We start from the raw sequence: 21,793 nt of genomic DNA on the forward strand, positions 1-21,793 counted from the left end.
ATATATATATATATATATATATATATATATATATATATATATATATATATATATATATACACTAGTATTCCAATATATATATATATATATATATATATATATATTTATTTTTTTTCAAAATCATGTGTGAATAAAAATACTGTATATGTTTGAGAGAGAACATCAAATTACAACAAATAGATTTTTGTTTGATGATCAGAAACGTAGTTTGACATTAGTCTTACGTACTTTATACTTAAAATAATCATTAATGAGACACGATATTGTGTATATGTGAAAAAAATTTAAACTAATGCATGTTAAATACATTAAATATGCCCTTTTTAAATTAAAAATTATAAAAAAAAATGACTTGGCATTTTGACTTTACACACTTCCATTACATCTGCAAATTTGTTTTGATTACAAATTAAAAAAGTAAAACAACCCTTAGAGAACCTAGTCAACCTTCAGAAAAACATGAAATATATATACACCATAGCTGATGGGTGAATAAATGAAATCTAATAAGATTAGCTGGGGATTCCCTGAGGAAAATGAAAACTAATTTTACTTCCTACGCGTAGTCAGCAAGAAGTGAACTTAAAGCAATTAGCACATGTAATGTAAATAGCCAGAATTCGCTTTCAAATTGGTTATTGAGATGATTTGTCTCAGAGACAGACATGTTCATAAATTTAGAGCGTCGTGGGTGGGACTATAAAAAAGACTTTATATAAATTAAAAATAAATCTTAAATTATATATAACTATAATACAAAATACTGTATGGCCTGTTCGCTGGGCTAAATCAGACTGTTACGTATTGTACTGTCTGACTCACACAATTATAAATGCTACAAACACTGTCAGGTGGCTTTTGTTCCAAACTAGGTTTATTTAATTGACTTAAATATGTAAGTTTAGCAGTAGAAAAGGGAAATTGTTTTCCTGTACAGTGAGTCACTGCTTAGGAGAGTCTCAGATTGTAATTATTTGTTCATTTAAAGAGGAAAGCTCTTCATATGCATATTGGACTAATTATGTCCAAAAGGGTAATCTAGAGTCAAAATGGAAATTGCTTCAGGATATTAAGGATTTTGGCCAGGGCAATCTTTAGACATAAGTGGGCCTGGGGCAAGCTTTCTGAACATTCTCCTCAACCCCACAAACCCCAATTCAGCTTTAGTGCCCTCTTTTTCTATGATGGTGCAGTGAGATGGGGATGGAGGTCTGTGCAGACTTATCCCATAGAAAGTTTGTCCTTAGAAGCCAGTGCTTCGTGCTGTACTGCGGGATATGGCATCATTTCCAGACACCCTGCTCCCGCAGGTGGTGGGCAGACCTTCAAGAAGAAAGCATTGGTGTTAAGTCTGTGACAGTGGCTACATAGACCTTCCTCCACCTCCAGAACCTAAGGAAATCCACTTTTGTACTGTGTTAAAGATGCCTTGGTTTTGGCCTTCATGGGCCCTGTTAGTGAGGAGTGGTTGTATGCACAGTTATTTGCAGGGAGAGCTCCTAGAGATTTTCCTGACTCTTGTAAAATCATTCTTTTCCATTATCTTTGTACATAAAACAACATGGGGTGATGGAGATATCAAAGGGAATATGTGGAATTTAAAAACAAAACACTATTTATACAAATATTAGCATTTTTGAGTTTGCTGTCTGTCAAAATATTGCTGTTGGTCATATTTGTTGTGAGTTTGGGAACTATTGCCCTTATTAATCGCAGGATAAGAAGTATTTTCTGAAAATATTTCTGGTTTTTAGTGTATTTACAGTTGAAACCCAACATATTTGCGTATGCAAAAAATGCATCTTATAACAATATAATCACTGAAGTGCGAGGTGACTTTCTAGTTCTAGAATGTTTTGTGAATACTTTTTGTTTATAGCATGCATACTATAAAATCCTACATTTATTAATAAAGTGCCTTTCCTTGTAGATTGGGAGAAGCGCATTGAGTATAACCCTGGATCTGGAAGCATGGCATTATTCCCTGGTGTTCACCTGGAGACCTGTGATGGACCTGTGTCTTCAGTCCGAACCAGCATTGAATTGCAGATCAACCGAAATGGCAAAGGCTGTCAACGAGAAACCTTCACTGACACATCTCTGCAGGCATTATGTGGTAAGTGGACATCAAATGTACCATGAAATCACATATTTACAGAATAAGGCCGACTGGGCTTGCTGAGTCAAATATTTCTAGGATCCAATTGAAAAGAATAGCACAACTAGCATAACAAGCTGAATTGCATGAGTTATGGTCAGCATCCACCTGCATATTCATCTATTGGTTTTAATTACATAACTATATATTTCGTTATTAAATGTTAATCAATATACCCTTTCTATATTTAATTTTTTCCTCTTGTATTTAGCATTCAGGGACTGTTTACATGTAATAAGCAATATCATTTTAAATAAATAAAAACTATTATATTTTGCATTCTTTCTGACATTATTTTGCGTAACCAACATATTTCTGTCAAAATCCGCCATCTTGTTCTTCATTCTCCTTAATCTAACCCTATACCCAGTAATACGATACAAGAAAGTTGTTCAAAAATATTTGTTTTCTTAAAAAAAAAATGAAACTTCCAAAAAGTAGTTAGCTAGATTTTAGCATGTATGTATTTTATTTTGGGGAAAGTACTTTTTTTTAGTTGAAAACAACACAAGTTGCAGTTCACATTCATCTCAGTTTTGAAGCTCTGTTGAACTTTGCTGCTAGTGAATAATTTACTTATCGCTCAAGCTGATCATAACAAATTGAACTGACTTTTGTCAATCAACTTTTTTCTCAAGCTGAAACTTGTTCCGAAGTTCCGACTACATTTATGTGAAGATTTTTTTTAGCGAACCCTATTATCTACTTCTGGATTATAGTTTCTTTTTCATTTCTCAGGTTTAGAGAGAACATCATATTTTGCAGGTAAATGTATATTAGTATTCTTTGATTTGAGTGGACAGGTTCTCTGTTTGTCTATATCAGAACAGACAGGATTTCCATTTAAATTACATTCTTTTTCAATTATGGTTTTATTTGCTCAAGAATGTAAGAAAACTAGATTGGAGCAGACATGTTTCCTGTAAAAGTTGCCCTAATGTAATAAATACCTGAACCCTTTCCAACAAGAACATAATTGAAGCTCAAAGTGACAAGTTTGTGATCTATAGGGGTGTTTAATAGTTTACTAGTACACTTTCTGTCTGTTCGAAGATGGGTTTTATTTTACATTGAAGGTGACCAACCCCCCAAAAGTTTTTTTTCCTCATCTTTTGTATCCCCTCATACAGCTAAATCAATAAATAAATCATGAAACTACAGTCATAAAGGAAAACCAATGCTCTAAAAATCTTACTAAATAACAGACCTATCCAACGTTTAGCATTACACCTGGTTGAATTCCAACTCCTACCCTATTTTCATGTAAAATGCATATTGGAGCTCATAGTACTGCACACATCCTTAGTGTTATTGTGGGTAGAAATTAAGACTTCTATCTGATTTTTCTCCTCCTCTTTACCGAAAGCGTACACATGCTCTGTAGCATTGAACTTCAACTAGCACACATGTAATTGACATCCGTACTCCTTGTGAGGCAGCCAATGGGAACATAAAAATCAAGACACAATGTCACGACTGCAGGTTTGTGGTCTGGTAGGAGCCTCGGTGCAGGGACAGGTTCAAGATCAGAACACTGCTTCTTTCTAGACGTCATTTACAGAAAAAGAATGGGGGACAGGAAAACGAGGTCAGGCAAGCCTAGGTCATACACAGTTGGAACAATTTCACGGTTTTGAAGGATAAACCAAAGAATAATCATAGTCCAAGGTCGAAATTCAGATAATATGTCTGGGAACGGCTGCTTTGTAAGATCAAGGTCACCTGCCTCACAGATACACAGTGGAGCCAGATTAGCCAATCCCTAGTGTACCTAATGAACAATTTAAATGGTATTTATTTACTAAAGTGGTAGTTGGGGGTTATTAGGAATGTAAATTGAAGCCAGTAGATTTCAGCTGCAACTTTTCTACAACTGTCAAACCAAAACAGACTACACCCATATACAGAGAGCATAAAGGATCCAGGCAGAGTGTAACTGATATCAATATCCTTTGTTGTTCTACACATAACAGAGCCATTGCAGCACACACTGACCTTTTGCCACTACTCCCCATCCCCATTGTTATTAAAGGTGTTTTTTTAAATATATTTTCCCGTTACCAAGCTGTGTATCAAAGACAGATGTTGCATGTAAGACATGTTATTTAAATATATCTAAGCCTTTACTTTAAGCATAATTCATCATTTCATTTTTTTCTGTAAGTTGTACGTTTTAATGAGCATCTATATGTCAAATATAAATCTGCTCGCTCTATTTCCTCACCACATGGAAAGCAAGCTTTGTACCTCATATAGCAGGAGCCATTAAATAGTTGTCTCAATTACCCATTTTACATATTCCCATAGTACAACTTCAGCCAGCAGGTGGTAAAGATTTTACTCTGCGGGAGATACTCCCAGTAAATTTGTGATTCTGAATCTCCAGACTGAAGTGTAGAATTGCTGCAAAGGTGATTTTTAATACAATGTTAAAGACTTGTTAATTAAGTCAAGTTACTGACTCATTTCACCATGCATGCGAAAGGAGGTAATACGACAACAACAGGGAGCTGATGTCGCTCCATCACTCATACGGGACCGGCATTTACATACAAAGTGCCCCCACTATTCAATAAATTAGGTCAATCAGGGACTACAAGCTAGATAAGTCAGGCATTCTCAGGGCTTCATAGTTGTCAAGAGCTACTGTATTCTTTTCTGTGTATTTTCCGTACACACTTGCCCGCAAATTAGAATTATACATTAGCCATATAGGAGCCATATTGATTTATACAGTTTTTTAATTACTTTGTATTAACTTATTAAGACTAATAGGCTCTTGGATATGGAAAGGTTTTTATTTAAGTGAACGTTGTCTTCATTTTTATTCCTTGTGGTACCATGAAAGACCAAGCTCTCCGTAACCAACTCAACTTCCATACAACAGTTGCCCCTAATTATATAGTGCTCTATACTAGTCACAGGTTGGTAGATGTTAGGAGACCCCAAGGGCTTCTTGAGGCATCCATAAGCCCCTTTCATACTGGTACATCTGCCATCAAAGCTCTCTATTATTATTTATTATCCCCAATTAGCAATCTGTTTGTTATCATATCTCTGACATATCTATCATATCTCTTGTACTTACTAGCTCGGTAAGTGTGATGAATATTAGTTACTAAATAACATGTTCAATGACGTATATTAAAAGGGCCCCTTAACACAATTTGCCTGGGCCCGAGTCGTTCCTTTAGCTACAAAGCCTTTCTTACTTCTGCCAAAAAGATTAACATAGGAATATGATGTCTGGATGCTATTCCTGTAACTTTAAAATGTATAAGATGTGCACACATACCAGAATATACTGTCAGGCTGAGTTAAATGAGCATGACAGCTGTCACCAATAATTACAACATTAACTTCTACTGGAGTAAAAAAAAACTTGAGAGCTGCAAAAATAATACAAAAAATTTAGCAAAATATTAAATTAAACTTTGGGCTACAGTAAATCGTTGCTGTTTTTTTTTCTGTGCATATATTCTGCAACTAGATACAGAAATATTAGTGTATTTATAGCAGAATTAAAGTTAACTGTTAACAATATTAGACATATCTACCTATTAGCATTCTATGAAGAAGTTAGTAAAAATATAGACCTGGGGGTGGCTGTAGATGTGATTTATCTGGACTTTGCTAAGGCATTTGATGCGGTTCCGCATAAAAGGCTACTCTATAAATTAACAGAAATAGGCTTAGGGGCAAATGTCTGTATGGGGATCAGAAATTGGCTAAAAGATAGAATGCAGAGGGTTGTTGTGGATGGATGTTTCTCAGACTGCACACAGGTATTAAGTGGAGTGCCTCAGGGGTCTGTCCTCGGTCCTCTTCTTTTTAATTTGTTTATAAATGATCTCCCAAGCTGCATTGAGAGCCATGTCACAGTTTTTGCTGATGGCACAAAATTAGGCCGGGTAATTCAGACTAATCTGGATGTTTCTTCTTTGCAGGAGGATTTAGACAGAGTTGGGGACTGGGCGTATAAGTGGCAGATGAGGTTCAGCATAGATAAATGCAAAGTTATGCATTATGGTAAAAATAATAAAAATGCAACCTATACTATAAATGGAATATCCTTGGCGAAAACTACTAATGAGAAGGATTTAGGAATAATGGTAGACAATAGAATTGATAACAGTGCGCAATGCCAGCAAGCAGCTGCGAGGGCCAATAAGGTTTTGGCATGCATAAAAAGAAGTATTGATTCATGGGAGGAGGATATCATGCAAAGAAGGGCTACAAAATTAATAAGGGGATCGGGAGATACTAGTTATGAAGAGAGACTAAAAAAAGTTAAAGTTATATACACTGGAAAAATAGTGTCTCAGAGGGGATATGATAACATTATATAAATATATGCAGGGCCAATATAAAGAGCTCTTCAGTGACCTGTTCATTAACAGAAATATACAAAGAACAAGAGGTCACCCTCTGAGACTGGAAGAGCGCAGGTTTCATAGACGACAAAGGAAGGGATTCTTTACAGTGAGGACAATAAAGTTATGGAATTCACTGCCTAGGGAGGTGGTGTTATCCAATACATTAGATACCTTCAAAAAGGGTCTGGATATTTTTTAGAAAGAATTAATATTTTAGAGCTTCTTTATCCAAGGAGAAATCCGATTGCCTTTTGGAGTCAAGAAGGAATTTTTCCCCTCATGGCAGAATTCGAAGTAGCTTAATTAGGGTTTTTTTTGCCTTCTTTTGGATGAAGAGTAGGAAGGTTAGGTAGAAGGGTTGAACTTGATGGACTTAGGTCTTTTTTCAACCGTACGTACTATGTAACTATGCAACGATCTATTATTTCATTTTGCCATATTAACTAAGACAAAGATTATCTTGAAGAAGGGCTAGGTTGGGCCTGTATAATTCATAGGTAACACAGTGTGATGATATTTCTTAAGTCATAGTTTAGTATATGTACCCCAGAGACAAATGTGTATAAAGCATTAAGAGCTTGTTAAACCCTGACCTCATTATAAACATGTCCATTAAAACACAATATTGCTAATTGAATTGTAAAGAGTTAGTAGAAATGGCCTCAGAGAAATAAACAGTCATTACAAAAAAATATAATTATTATTTGTAATTAGAGATGTACTAACTGGTTCACTGGGCCACTTCAACATTATGCAATAGGCCAGTCACTAATAATGTTATTAAGCATAATGTATGCTAGTTTGCCCTCCCAAATGGATAAAAAATTAACTAGTAATTGTACACTTTGTTTCTGCAACATATAGAAAACTACATGGCTAGCAGGGGTGTAGCTTTGTCTTGGCTACTGGTCCAAGGGATCCCCAGGCCCTAGCTCTCCCGAGTAAACTGGGTTATGATGTCATAACCTGGCATTTCCTGTGTCTCTGTGTCGACCTAGCCTAGAGACAGGGAAAGAGAGATTTATGCGTGTCCTAATACAAGCTATACTTACTTAGTGCCAATTAAATTAAGGTGCCAATATATAAACAGGTAAGGTGTTTTAGTTCTTATATGTATAAGTAATATAATGTTTCACTTCTTTACTGTCATAACTTATTAGAGGATTAACAAAACAAGTGATCTAAATTAATCTGTCAGTAGTTTACATTGACATACAAACTCTTGGCCCTAGCCATGTCTCATTATGTCAGACATATCATCAAAAAGCCTTCTTAATGTATTATTTCCGGGTTTACCCAGAAAGGGGCACAAATGATTGGTTCACTGATCTAAACATTGTTTACTAAATATAATAATCTATATTTAGGTGCCTCTTCTGGTGCCATTGACCTGCTACCATCTCCCAGTCCTGCTACCAACTGGACAGCTGGTCTGCCGATGGACAACAGTGGAATGATCTTCAAGTTTGATGGGAAACAAGGTGTGAAGATCCCAGATTCAATTGTACCAAAGAATTTAACTGACCAATTTTCTATCACTTTGTGGATGAAGCATGGTCCTAGTCCCGGACTCAGAGCGGAAAAGGAGACCATCCTATGCAATTCTGATAAAACAGGTAAAGCAATAATGTGTCTCATAGGCCTTACATTTGAGTCTAGATTTTTAAAGGAAATGTGCTGATTAGTAATTATGAGCTGATTCTCTAAAGAAAGCTCTCGTTTTGTCCAGTGATGTGTATTTACCATGTCTGAAGTTGTATGCACCACCCGGATGGCAAGGGCATGCTGGCTTGGGGGAGTGGGATTTCCTCTGAGCCAGTTCGCTTCTTGAAACAAAGCTGCCCGTGCCCAAGTGTGACTCCTGACACCAGACTGGCACTCATTGGGGTCACATAACATGACCGTATGTGAGCTGCAGTAGTAGTGTCGCACCTTGCACTGTGTGTGAGCAGAAGGTAGAGCCAGGTAAGGTATTTAATCTAGTATGTATCCATGTGATTCTCTTAATGCATTGGTGAGGGGGTAGGGGACACTTGCCTGTACGTGACCAAAAGATGCCAGCTCTCCCCTGCTGAAAGACCTAAAATTTACCAAAGCATGAGATTTGGTCTATTTCCCTCTGGAAAGAAAGCACTAAATTATATTTCTCCTTAATGAATCACTCTCAACAGTTCCTTCTACTGTGCTATGTATTCCCTTAAACTGACTTGCCAGATGCTCACTGAGCTGTGGATTCTATATGAATCATTAGCTACTTGCTGTAGCGCATTAGGAGGATCATATCAAATATAAACACAAAAATTTAGTCTGTGATGTTGTTCAAGCAACAGGGATTCTGAAGCAAAACCTACTATTAGTTTACGCACCATTGGGCACAATGGAAAGAAGGGAGTCAAGACATACTTAATAAGATGGGTTGTCTGTACTAAAACATCAAAAGGCTCCACTAAAATGCTTTATCTAGTTTTAAGAAGATTTTGCTGTTAGTATCATATTTCTGTGATTTTTATAAATATTCATAACATGCTTTTGAACAAAATAAATAGCTTTCTGTGTTTACTGCGTTATTTCTTTAAAACAGAGTAATTATAGCAGGTAATAGTAGACTTAAAATTACTCATTTTTTCTAATATGGATAACATTTTGTATTGGAAAAGATCCCAATACCTTATAGATCTTTAATCCTTGCTAACACACACATATTTAAATATTTGTTATATTAACACACTGAAGATCACACAGTGCATTAACATGAAGTCATAGTTCTTCAAAATCAATGTTAGGCAACACAAACAGAGCTTACATGTTCAATGAGGATTATGGTACGAGACGGAATAAAATTGCTAGCGGACAGAATGGAAAATTAAAATTAGTCAAATACTTTAATGTAAATAAGAAAAGGAGAAAGACATTTTTTCTGCCATCAAACTAATGTTTATATAGAAAAACCTAACTTAATGAAAAACCCAGCATGTGATTTTTGTTTTAATATGTTGTAAAACCATCCCAAGGAATGTGTTTCAAGTTAAATATTTAAATTCAAATAACTTTGACAAAGGTATACTACAGATATTTTATCACATAAAATAAATATATACTGTATTTGCCCATGTATAAGATGCAACTTTTTTTCGAAAAATGTGGGGTCTAAAAACTGGGTGCGTCCTATACAGCGGTTGTAGATTGCAGTTACTACTTCCCAGTACCTCCCTGCAGTCACACTGATGATTGGCCACATCCCTTTCCTTATTTACATTACATTACATTACATTTATTTATAAAGCGCCGTCCGGTTCCGCAGCGCTGTTACATTCGTTAGAACAATTTCTAAACACATACAGTAACAAACTGGGGCAAAGGAGAAGAGGGCCCTGCTCTTGCGAGCTTATAATCTAGTCGGTGGTTGAGGGGAGTGAGACAATAGGAGAGGATGGCTTCGATGGGGATGAGTTGATCTGGTTGCGATGATGTGTTGAAGCTGTTTGTTCTGATGGCTTTGATTAGGATGATGGTTGGGGGCACTGTAAAGGAATGTTGTACTCTTCCCTGAACAAGTGGGTTTTCAGAGAGGTTTATAGCGTCCACACTGCTCAGAAACTCATCTAATATTAATTATAAAATTAATAGTTGGGCTGCTGTTATAGTTGGGGCAGTTATGGTTAATGGGGTGTTTAGGATTAATTTAGGGGCAGTTATGGTTAATGGGATGTTTAGGGTTAATTTAGGGGCAATTATGGTTGATGGGGTCTTTAGGGTTAATTTAGGGGCAGTTATGGTTAATGGGATGTTTAGGGTTAATTTAGGGGCAGTTATGGTTAATGGGGTCTTTAGGGTTAATTTAGAGGCAGTTATGGTTGATGGGGTCTTTAGGGTTAATTTAGGGGCAGTTATGGTTGATGGGGTCTTTAGGTTTAATTTAGGGGCAGTTAATGGATAGGTGTGATGAGGATGATGAGTATAAATTGTATGATAATAATTTTTTTTTAAATGTCGGGCCCCAGAATTATACATCTTATAAATGGGAGCATCCTATACATGGGGAAATACGGTATATAGATTTTTTTGCATTCATTATAGCGCCAGTATTTTCAGCATCTGACAGATGAATGTACAATATAGGGTAGTTGCTTTACGTGCAGTAGCTATCTATAGGTTGTCTATACATATTTATGAAGGCTGACAGTATTATTATTCTGTTTCAGAGATGAACCGCCATCACTATGCATTGTACATACACAACTGTCGCCTTGTATTCTTGTTGCGTCGTGATTTTGATCAGGCTGACACCTTTCGACCGGCAGAGTTCCACTGGAAGTTGGATCAGGTACAATTTTTGCTTTGTCCAAGTATATATGTATCAGAATAAAATGTTTGTAAAAATGATGTCAATGTATCCATGGAAAGCTACAAACAGACATATTAAGCATTTGGAATGTAAAGGTATCAAATGTGCTGCAAGTACAGAGAATTTGGCTACTCATGTGTGTATCCAAGCAATAGAATAGAAACATGTAGATATGGCTAATGAAAATTACTTTTCCTAAACCTTCCTAATATTTATACATGGGAACTCTCTGAGTTTGACCCAGTGCCTCGGGTGAAGTCGTGCCTATGTGCCTCATTTTCCTTTTCTCCAAGGAGGTGGCAGCATTTGGCCATGGCCTCTCCTTGCCCACTTTGCTACCTATGTCTTACAACTTAAGACTGCCTGGGGCTCGCTCCACCTCTACCTATGGCTAGCCCACCCCACACATGGCTAGCCCACCCCAAACATGGCTAGTCCAACCTTCACAGATGCACCCACCATGCACTGGTAGCGCTTATTTATATCAGTTCTTCAAATGCAAGGCAAGCACTATCGTCGTCATCATGATCACAACATTTGCTCAAGTGCTCCGTCTCTGAAACTCACTAGAAACAATGTCATATCTCGATTTGCTTGCAAGGTGAATCCATTAACATTTCCATTGCTGATTCAGGTAATCACAATCAATATTTTGTCTGAATAAATGTTCTTAAACTTTGACCTTTCTAGTTTTTTTTTTAACTTCTGTTCTGCCAAAAAGCAATTTCTACAGTAAGGAATTATCTTCTTTTTATTCTCTTGTCTTGTGCATATAGTCATTTCTGCTACGGGATTAAAAGATTGTGTTGTTAAACCATGTATAGTATTCCTTGGATGGACAGTTATTCTGACCTTAAAAGTGAAGCCACTATTTTGAGCAGCCTGCCATGTAACATATTAAGCCTAACCCAGTGTAATATTATATAGAACGGGATTATTAGTAGCGTTGGACTTGTGTGGAGTATTAGAGTCATAGAGTGGTTAGCAAAACAGGTTGTTTAAAATAAAAATAATGCTCTTTAAATATCATAACTTGCATAAATGCAAGTATCTCATTTAGTAAAAATATACTAAATCTTGCCCCTTGGTAAACACTTTAAATTCTGGGAGCTGTGAAACTCTGTAAAGCGTTTTACATCAATCAGGTGTTAAGCAGTTAAAATAGTACATTCATTGTATTAGCAGAATAATAATTGCCCATGCACGATCATGCAGAGAAGCTTAGAGCTACTGTTCCCTTCTCAAAGTTCTATAGATGTCTATTCTTAAATCGAAATAAGAATCTTAAAAGCATTATCTAAATTCATTACAGTTAAGTATTCAAGTCATCAGTGCTCAGAGAACATAGTTGTAACCCCCTACGTACTGGGGCAAATTATTTAGACATCGTCTTGTGTGCCGCTACTAGCTTTTCCATCAGTCAAGCGGTTAAGATTATATACAGTGAATTGAAGAGACCCAAATTTACCTAAGCAGCTGGTGAGATAAATGATAAATGACTCAAGTTAATCCTACCAAAGAGAATTATTCCAAGTCAATTCCACTATATCCAGCAGGGTCTAAGTCCATTAGTTTGCTATCCCTTAAAGTCCTTTCTGACATACTTTATTCACTAAGCTTCTAATGCTCTGATCCTTTCCCTGCCCACCTCACTGGCAATCATTTCTTACACACCAGAAGGATTATTCTGCTGCTGAACACCCAGCCAGGTGTATAAGCTCTTAGCTAAAGCACACAATTTGTTTTCATATATGTACTCCTTTCATTCTAGCACAATCTAGGGATGTATATTATAGTGAATCCAATGCAAAGTGGTTAGCATGGTGCAATCATCATACCAACCATTGGATTGCCCTGGTAGCATCGGAATTGCTTTATCCATAGCTCCCGATGTAAGTGTTTATTAAGTTAGACTTTCCCTTTTGCAAATATATGCGTGATTTTGCAGATTCCACCCATATGCATGTGCCCCTTCCCTTGCTATTTTCTTTGCTAGAGATTTGTTCAGCCGAACGATATCTCCATACACATGATATACTAACTGTCACTCAGCCCCAGCGCTGGCTTGGTGAATGCTGTGGAATCGAATCAGAATAATTGCTCTAACAGCAGCAATGGGAGTGCTTTCCTGCCACTGATTCAAACAGTCAATCATTAGAAAGAATTGTGAGACCACAGAGGAGATGGTTTTGGTTTTTGAAGTTAATTAAAGTTAATGTTTTTTAACAGGCATTCTACTATAGTAGGTAGGTTTTGCCACACCGACACCCAAACCCACACACCAGGACAGGCTCTGCCACACTGACGCCCACATACAGATGGGCTAAGCTACAACAATAAAAAAAGTATTTTCCACACTGCTTTGTTGTTGCCCCACTTTTGTGTTTTTGCCCCTTGTGTATTGCCCCCAGTCAGCACTATATGTATTCATGCCCCCAGACTTCCCCTTGCTTTAGTATTGTATGATTTATGTAATGGCCCCAGCTGCCCCCCTTGTGTATTGATGCTGCCAACAAAGATAAAATGCTGCCCTGCAGTATCTGGGCCAGTCAGCAATATGTAAAAGTTATATGTGTCCTGGAAAACATGGCCGATGTGGTCACCCTAATGCCCCCGCACCCAAGTGTATTGCCCCTAGCTAGCCCCACATTTTATATTTATCACACCACCCAGCCCTCCCCTTTAGTACTGATTTATGTGATGCCCCCAGTCAGCACCTCCTTGTGAATTAATGCCCCTCTTTGGTATGATGTCAGCCCTGGCACCCTGATTGCATCCAAAGGATCTGCCCAATACTCAAATTGGAAGCATCCTGCCTGTGGCATCCTGGCCTCAAACAGCCTCCCTGTGCCATTCTAGCCTCAAATAGCCTCCCTGTGCCATTCTAGCCTCAAACAGCCTCCCTGTGCCATTCTAGCCTCAAACAGCCTCCATGTGCCATGCTTCCTCCCCACTTACACATCCATGCTATCACACATATGTTAATTTATTTACTCATTCACAAACATTAATTTACTCATTCACTACCTCATTCACAGATACTCATTCATTACCTCATTCACAGATACTCATTTATTCCCTCATTCACAGATATTTATTCACTCAATCACGCAAATTTGTTCATATATAAGAATCACTTGGCCCATCTAGTCTGCTCATTTTTCCTGATTTAAAGACCTTAATCAGTCTTTGGTCTTGTCTTAGATTCAAGATAGCTTTATGCTTTTCCCATGCATTTTTAAATTCCCACACTGAATTAGCATCTACTACTACTACTTAATTTCTGTAGTTTGTTAAATCCCTCTAACTACTTAAATATTTCTATCATACCTGCCTTTTTACTCTTCCAAGCCTAGGAGGGTTCAGGAGCCAAAGGGTAAGCTTAAAATGCTATAAATAAGTAGAAGTACTAACAAAAAAAGCTAGCACAGCTAATGGCAGTTTGTAAGCTTGCCTTTCTAGACATCCCATCTGTGATTTCCATGTATTAAATAAGACAAAGGTAGATAGAACTCAAACGCCACCAACACCAGCCCACTCTCTGTCAGCTTAAACATTCTACGCCCGTGCGTTCACCAAGCTCCAACATGTGTCATGGCTACAGAGCCTTTATTTTTTTAAGGGACTGGAAAAGTACCAGTATTCTTTGAACATAAGAAATGGGATATAAACTCTGCACTAATTGTTAGTCAAAGCATTAAAAGAACTATGGCCCTTGTCAAGGTTCCTGTGAAACATCTGTCATTTAAAAAGCTTCTGTGTAGAAACACACTCAAGAAGATCGACTGCTGCCAAGAAATACCTTTGAAGAGTGACATGTATAGCCTCAACTAGCTTGTATTCCTTGGATTACTTTTAGTGCATCAGAGAGAATAGCCAGCCTTTAATAGAAAAGTGGACTTTAACATTACCTCATTTTCAATGACATCCAAAATTACATTTTGTTCTATAATGATGTATCATATCCTATTAATTCATTTCTAACATCAAAGTGTTCCTTGGCACTTTTCGATGAACAGACCAATTAATCTGAAGACAGGGCAAGACGTCGCAAAAACGCTGTCACGTTTCACTAAATAACTTACGGCTTTGTTAACAGTCATGATAAATTATGGGATAATAGAGAAGACACTGTAATAGTTTCTGGAGCTAAATTTATTGTTATAGTATTATAGATTGTAGCATAGGATTCTATTAAAATTATTTGCCCAATAAATCTGAATTTATCATAGTTTTAATGGCCTCATTAAAACTGTTTGAGTAGCATATCACCATTACATAAATGTGCAATAGTATTATATTTTGTATGTCAAAAATGTTAATAATGAGGGAAGCTATATGTGCTTTAATATTCAGCAAACTGTTATTTATCCGGGTTGTCTATATCAGACTTATGTTTTTCAACTACAGAAACAATTATATCCATCCCGGCACAGTGTGCTCAGAGCATCTAGCCGATCGTGTTGGTTATGTATATATGCGCCATCTGAGTTATGGTGTAAATCACATATATGGGTTTTGTTCAGAGGCTCGGGGAACCAGAATTGATACCCAGCCACCAGGGCAGTGGCTATTCTTTGACCTTGGGGTGTGGTCTGGCCTACTTCCCACCGAGGTCCTATTCTTCTCAAGTCTATTGAGTTTAGCCATGTCCCCTTCCTGCCCCACTTTCATAGGGGCATAATTATGGCAGCAATGCCACGTATGAGGTCTTCATTTATTTATTATCACTTAAGCGCAATGTGTTTTCCGATATTGTTGGCTTATTTTTACAGTATGGTGTACTGCCTTCTTCTCGCTCATTCCTCTCACACTTCCCATCCATTAAAGGCCACTTGGCGCTAGCCACACCTGCATATGGCTAACAATGCATCTTAATGGAGATTTCAGGGTTGTCTACACCAGAAAGGTCTTAGGTATAAAAATTACCACTTAAGTTCAAGAGAGGGACTTCATTTAACTTGGTCTGCTTCAAGTAAATGTTAATGATAGAAACATAGAAATATACATTTTGACACGAGATTAGAACCATTTGGCCCATCTAGTCTGCTAATTTTTCCTGAAGTAAAGACTGCTGTAGCTTTTACCGCTTCCACTGAGAGGCTGTTTCAATTATCAACCACCCCTTGGTAATATGTTAAGCAAAAAGTATTTCCCCATTTTCATTGTAATTTAATTAATTGTATTTAAACTTCACTCACTATTTTAGCCTTCCTTACTAGTGCCAAGTTGTTTGACTTACCTTGAAACAACTCAGCAGAAAGAGAAAACTGCTATTTGACGCATACCTGTTTCTCAGAAGTTGGGTATACAATAGAAACAAAATGTGTATTTCCAATTTGGTTTTAAGTGATTTACTGAACAAACAGATATTCATAAATGTAAAGTGTTTAAGGAACGTTAAGGCTTCAAGGAGTCTTCTTTCACAGCACTCATGGTAAAGGACAAAGTCTGAGTTTATGCACATTTTCATTGGCCTACAATTTCTTATTTGAACATGTGGGCAATTTGCACAGTTTCCATCAGGGACTTTTGATGATAATTTTTGAAGACAGTGACAGTCACATCTTTTGATAAATGCCTCATTTGAAAGTAAATGTTTAAGAAAGGAACTAACCATGCAAACACTGTTAAGGTAATTAGGTAGCTTTCAGTTCCCTTAACCCTAGAGGGCTTGTGGATCTTGTTCTTTTCTGAATCTGCTGTCATTCTGCTTTGATAGTCGTCTACTCCAGAGAGTTCCCTTTTGCTTTGATAATAAATTACCCATGTTTCTCAGATGTGGTGTTGATAAGACAGATGTGGTTTGATAAACCTCTATTCTCTGAAGACATACATTCAACTTGCAGGTATCAGGAATGAAAGCATGTAGAAAAAAAGATGCTTCCCACCAGGAACCTCTTAGACATCATGTGTCTTCGCATCGTGGTTATCAGCCATTCTACATATTCCATGTTTATCAATATTTGGCTAACAGTTTGTAAATGTCATGGTCTTAAAACATTGCAGGTGTGAAGTCATAGAAGGTGATAAATTCCAATGCAATCAGTGTGATTGTTCTGGAGTTATTTATTTTAAATGGTTGCAGCTGGTGGCAGGGCCAGAATTATGTAATCATCTCCCTATACCAGATTTTTCTCCCCTGTTCTCACCCCATCCTTACAAAGGCTTCCTGAACCACTCAACAATTTCACAAGTGATAGGTTATTGGAGATGGATAATCATGTAGATTCTAAGAAAAAGTTTAAAAAAAAAAGTTTTTTCATGTATTTGTACTGCTGATTTTGTTCTGCAAACACAATTACATGGGTTTATTTACAAATGTAAAATGTAAGGCTTGGTAAAAGTTGCAGATCCATTTAAAGCATTGAACCACTAGGTACCAGTGCAGTCAAAGAGGTCCCTTTGGCAGTCCTGGGAAATTGGGACAATGGTCGGAACAATGGACTAGCAACTTAGTAAATCTAATCTTATAGACAGCTGGTGAAGTACTCCCTTCTCTGTCCCTCCATAATCACACCACAAACCTGTCTCACTGCCCAAGATCTTGGTGCCCACTTCAGAGACAAGATCAAAACTATTAGAGAGGTCCTCTCTTTTGTTTGCAACCCCTTCCTACACCATCCACTTTCATTCCCTCTGTTCATGCCATACTCTTCTTTGTTCAACTTACCCAATAACTTGTCTCCGTGACCCTATCCTGTCACACCTCACAAATTCTTGCTCCCCTCCCTTTGTCCATCGCTTACCCACCAATGAAATCTTTCTCTATCATCTGGAACTGTACATACAACCTTCAAGCATGCGCTAATCACACCCATTCTATAAAATCTTTCCTTAGATCCCGTCAGTCTGACCAACTACCGCCCTATCTCTCTCCATTATTTTAGCTGTAAGTTGCTGGGATGTGTTGTCCTTAATCACCTTATTAACGTTGTCTTCTCAAATTCATTCCTTGACAACCTACAGTCTGATTTCAGACCTCTTCATTCTACTGAAACGGCTCTAACAAGTATCCAATGACTTGCTCTCTGCCAAAGCAAAAGGTCACTTCTCCCTTCTAATATGCCTGGATCTCCCTGCTGCTTTTGATACCGTTTCTCAACACCTTCTTCTTGACACACTTTCTTCTACAGGCATTTGAGATACAGCTCTCTCCTGGATCTCCTCATTTCTACCTGACAGTTGCTTCTCTGACAAGACATCATCACCAGTTACACTTTCAGTTGGTGTCCCCAAAGGATCAGTCCTTGCCCCTCTGCTGTTCTCTCTTTATACTTCATCTCTTGGGAAACCAATCAACCCATTTGGCTTCCACTATCATCTATATGCAAATGATACACAAATCTACCTGTCTTCTCCTGATCTCTCTCCATCGTTATCTCTTCATCTATGTCACAACACTACCTGAAACTTTCTAAAACTGAACTCATTAACTTCCCTCCTTCCATCTCCACCCCAGTACCTTTATCACCGTTAGGAACTCAACTATCTCTCCCATAAACCAAGCCCGATGCCTTGGGGTCATCCTTGACTCAAACCTCTCCCTCATTCCTCACATTCAGTCCCTCAACAGAACCTGCCACTTGCACCTAAAAACATTTCTCGCATCCACCCATTTCTCATCCAAGAAGCAACAAAAACTCCAGTTCATTCACTTATCATGTGCAGCCCTCTTTTGGTTGGTATTTCTCTGTCTCAACTCTCTTTTCTGCAGTTTATCCAAAATACTGTTGCTAGGCTTATCTTCCTTGCACAACATCTTCTACTTCCCCACTCTGTGAGGCCCTCCACTGACTCCCTATTACCTCAAGAGTTACATTTTAAATCCTTAAGGCCCCCAGAACAATGCTCCTCCATACATTTCTGCCACCATAAAAGATACTCCTGTACTAATTTTTTCCCCTTTACATTCTTCCTTTTGGCCAAGACTTTCGTCCTCATGTATAATCTTTTACTTTTCCAGTCTACAAGACTTTGCTCGTGCTGCCCCATTTATCTGGAACCTTCTTGCACCGAACTTCCAGCTTCCACCCTCCCAACATTCAAGAAAAACCCACTTCTTCAGAACATCATACCATCTCTGTAGCTAAAACTTACCTACACTACCTTTCCCCTTTCTCCATACCTACTGTTTCTCCTCATCCCTTTAGATTTTAAGCTTTCGAGCAGGTCCCTTTGTCCTGTATTGTAATTCCTAGTCTTTTCATATACCCAGAATATATATATATATATTGTAAGAAACTTTACGTAAATTGTTGGCCCTATAGAAATAAAAATTAATAATAATAATAAGGCAATGTTATTGTTTTGTTGGGCATCATCCCATGACCTATCTAATCCTTAATTGGTATTAAAGGTGTTTGAAAAATCATGGTTTGTGACTTAACCCAAAACAGCTGTTGTAGATCTTAGACTGTGGCTGCAAGAAATATACATTGAAATCAATAGAAAACAAATCCTGCTACATGATTCAATGGGGTAAGCAGAGTATTAGATCTATTTCAATGTATACATTTTACCTACCTACATTCCAGGCTGTAGAAAACTTCGCCTAGAATCCACAAGTCAAATGTGAAGACATTTAAATGCACCATAGATAATCAGAAATAAACACAATACAGAGTATACCAGTAACAATTTAGGTCATTTAATGGCAAAACATAGACTGAAGCATGAAAGAACAGCCATTACTCTACTGCTATGCTAAATTGTATCTCTCCATAGAGATGGCATTTTATTTAGTCACATAATTTAACTTCCATCCCTAATGTAACAAATAAATGTAATTGTTATTGTATTTACTTATAGAAACTATTCATTACAATGTTAAACAAATACAGGTTGAGTATCCCTTATCCAACTTGCTTGGGGCCACAAGTATTTCGGATAAGGGATTATGGGATGTTGGTTATTAGCTTTGACATTAAACAAAAACGTACAGCATAGACATTCTAAATAATTAGTAAATAATTTAATTAACTTGCCAGCTGAATGTCATTTTATGGCCCTTTTTTTTTAATATTAACCTAAAGTAGGATCATTGTGGGAGATGGGCCATAGCAGAGAATAGTGATTTGTAATTAGCAGATAGCAGATTATAAATGTAAGGTTTCAAACCAGAAATTGGATGGAGATAAGCCTTAGTAAATAGACACAAGTATTTGACGTCTTAATTGAATGAGGATTATCACATTATTTTCTGCACGGTATTTTACTGATAGTACAAAAGAGTATTATCGTATTATTGGCAGGCCAATAGTTTGCTTTTCTATTGATAGGGAGAACCTAGTGTATTAAAGAAAGTGAATTACTTCATTAATTATTTTCTTTTGTATTCCTGTGTATTTTTGTATTTTCTGGACACACATCTAATGGGCCATGTGAATTACCTAGGGTTTTGGGGAATGTATAAAAAATACTACAGTAAAAGGGACATGTTATTTTCCCCCTTAAAACATGTACATTTCCTTGTCTATGGTACTTGGAACAGGTAGGATTTTCAGTGTTGTGTCTCCGGCAAGTCTGTTTGGAAACCGATGTTGTTAAATAGCTGATAAATTATATGTTTTGATATTATAGTAAATGAATAGTTGTACACGGTAGCCTACAATACTGACTAAAATACCAATCACTTGAAACAGATGAAATGTTATCAAATATAAGAAAGCACTCATTCGTAATAAAATCACGCTGCCTTTTCAACAACCATTTACTATTCATTGAAAACAATCCTCCCCTGTCACAAACATTCTTACATAGATACATCAGAAATTGTGACACCTAAGGGTCACGGGGGTCACTTAATCTTCCCATTCATTTTGAGCAGCCCACTAGCATTTTATGGTAATCAACGCAATCTAACTGTTTGGTATTCATCAGACTCATTCTGTAAGTAGATTACCATGTGCTTTAAACTACAATTTTCAAAGCCTCTCAATCATCGCAAAGACAATACAGCTTAGAACCTCTAGGTTATTGTGACTCTAGAGATGTTTCTAAGTGTGTGTTTGTACATAATCATTGAGTCCATTCCCAGAACTGTAGAGATTTCGGCTTATTACTGACATAGCCAATATTTAATGGCACTTAAATCACTTGATCATCAAATTTTGGGATAGGAAGGGGTCCATTCAGACCTTGCATACTTATGAGGCTCTACATATAACAAAGTATTTGTAAAGGAGCCAAGGAACACCAATAATATTATATCTTGCTTTAGTAGATTTGGTTCTTCTCTCCAATCCTATCTTTAACTCATTAACTTTAAGGTGTATTCAATAAGCTGGGGATTTATAAGTGAGTTGAGCATTTTAGCAACTTGGTTTAAAGTATGTGGTATCGAGAGTCAACCTTGAGGAGATACTTCTTGGCACTGTATTGTTAACTTGGGGAGATGGCGTTACGAAAATTCTGAATGGTAAAATGTGTTTTGGATGGCCAACCTGGCTACATTAGCAGTAGAAATTCATTGGATTTGCCACTTTTGATAATATATACTGAAGATATTAATTCGAAATGTTCATACTGAATGAATGTTGCTGTGTCAAAGTCAGTCTGACATTAACTAAGAAAAGGGAGCAACTAAGTAAATGCCATAGAGTGTGTTTTCATAAATGTGAAGAAAAGCAAAAAGCAATGGTTAATAGCCAATGAAACACATTTTGCAGTTCCGCTGCTAAGGAAACACATCTTAGCATATCTGTCATTGTAATCTTCCAGAGGAAAGAATTACAAACATAAACCACATAGAAACGCCACATGACAATTATGTGTTTCTGGTAGACATCTTGAATAAGCCTGAATAGACCACCATCTGCAGACTTTGCCAAGTCAGTGTTGAGCTGAATGGCGGTACGTGTATCATGTTCAGGGAGATGTGTTCAGTCGAACTCATCTCCTGCGTGGCCTATA

General features: G+C 37.3%; 1 protein-coding gene across 1 annotated transcript in view; it reads left to right on the forward strand.

The window, feature by feature from the left end:
• Positions 1-21,793, forward strand: part of CLSTN2 (calsyntenin 2) — a 329,838-nt gene that overhangs the window by 263,479 nt on the left and 44,566 nt on the right. Inside the window, exons 6-8 of the mRNA XM_053460671.1 lie at positions 1,931-2,116; positions 7,902-8,150; positions 10,737-10,858. Of these exons, the coding sequence (XP_053316646.1) occupies positions 1,931-2,116; positions 7,902-8,150; positions 10,737-10,858 (557 nt within the window). The remainder of the gene's footprint in view (positions 1-1,930; positions 2,117-7,901; positions 8,151-10,736; positions 10,859-21,793) is intronic.

The sequence above is a fragment of the Spea bombifrons genome, chromosome 3 (assembly GCF_027358695.1).
Source record: "Spea bombifrons isolate aSpeBom1 chromosome 3, aSpeBom1.2.pri, whole genome shotgun sequence".
In the NCBI taxonomy this organism is placed as follows: Eukaryota; Metazoa; Chordata; class Amphibia; order Anura; family Pelobatidae; genus Spea; species Spea bombifrons.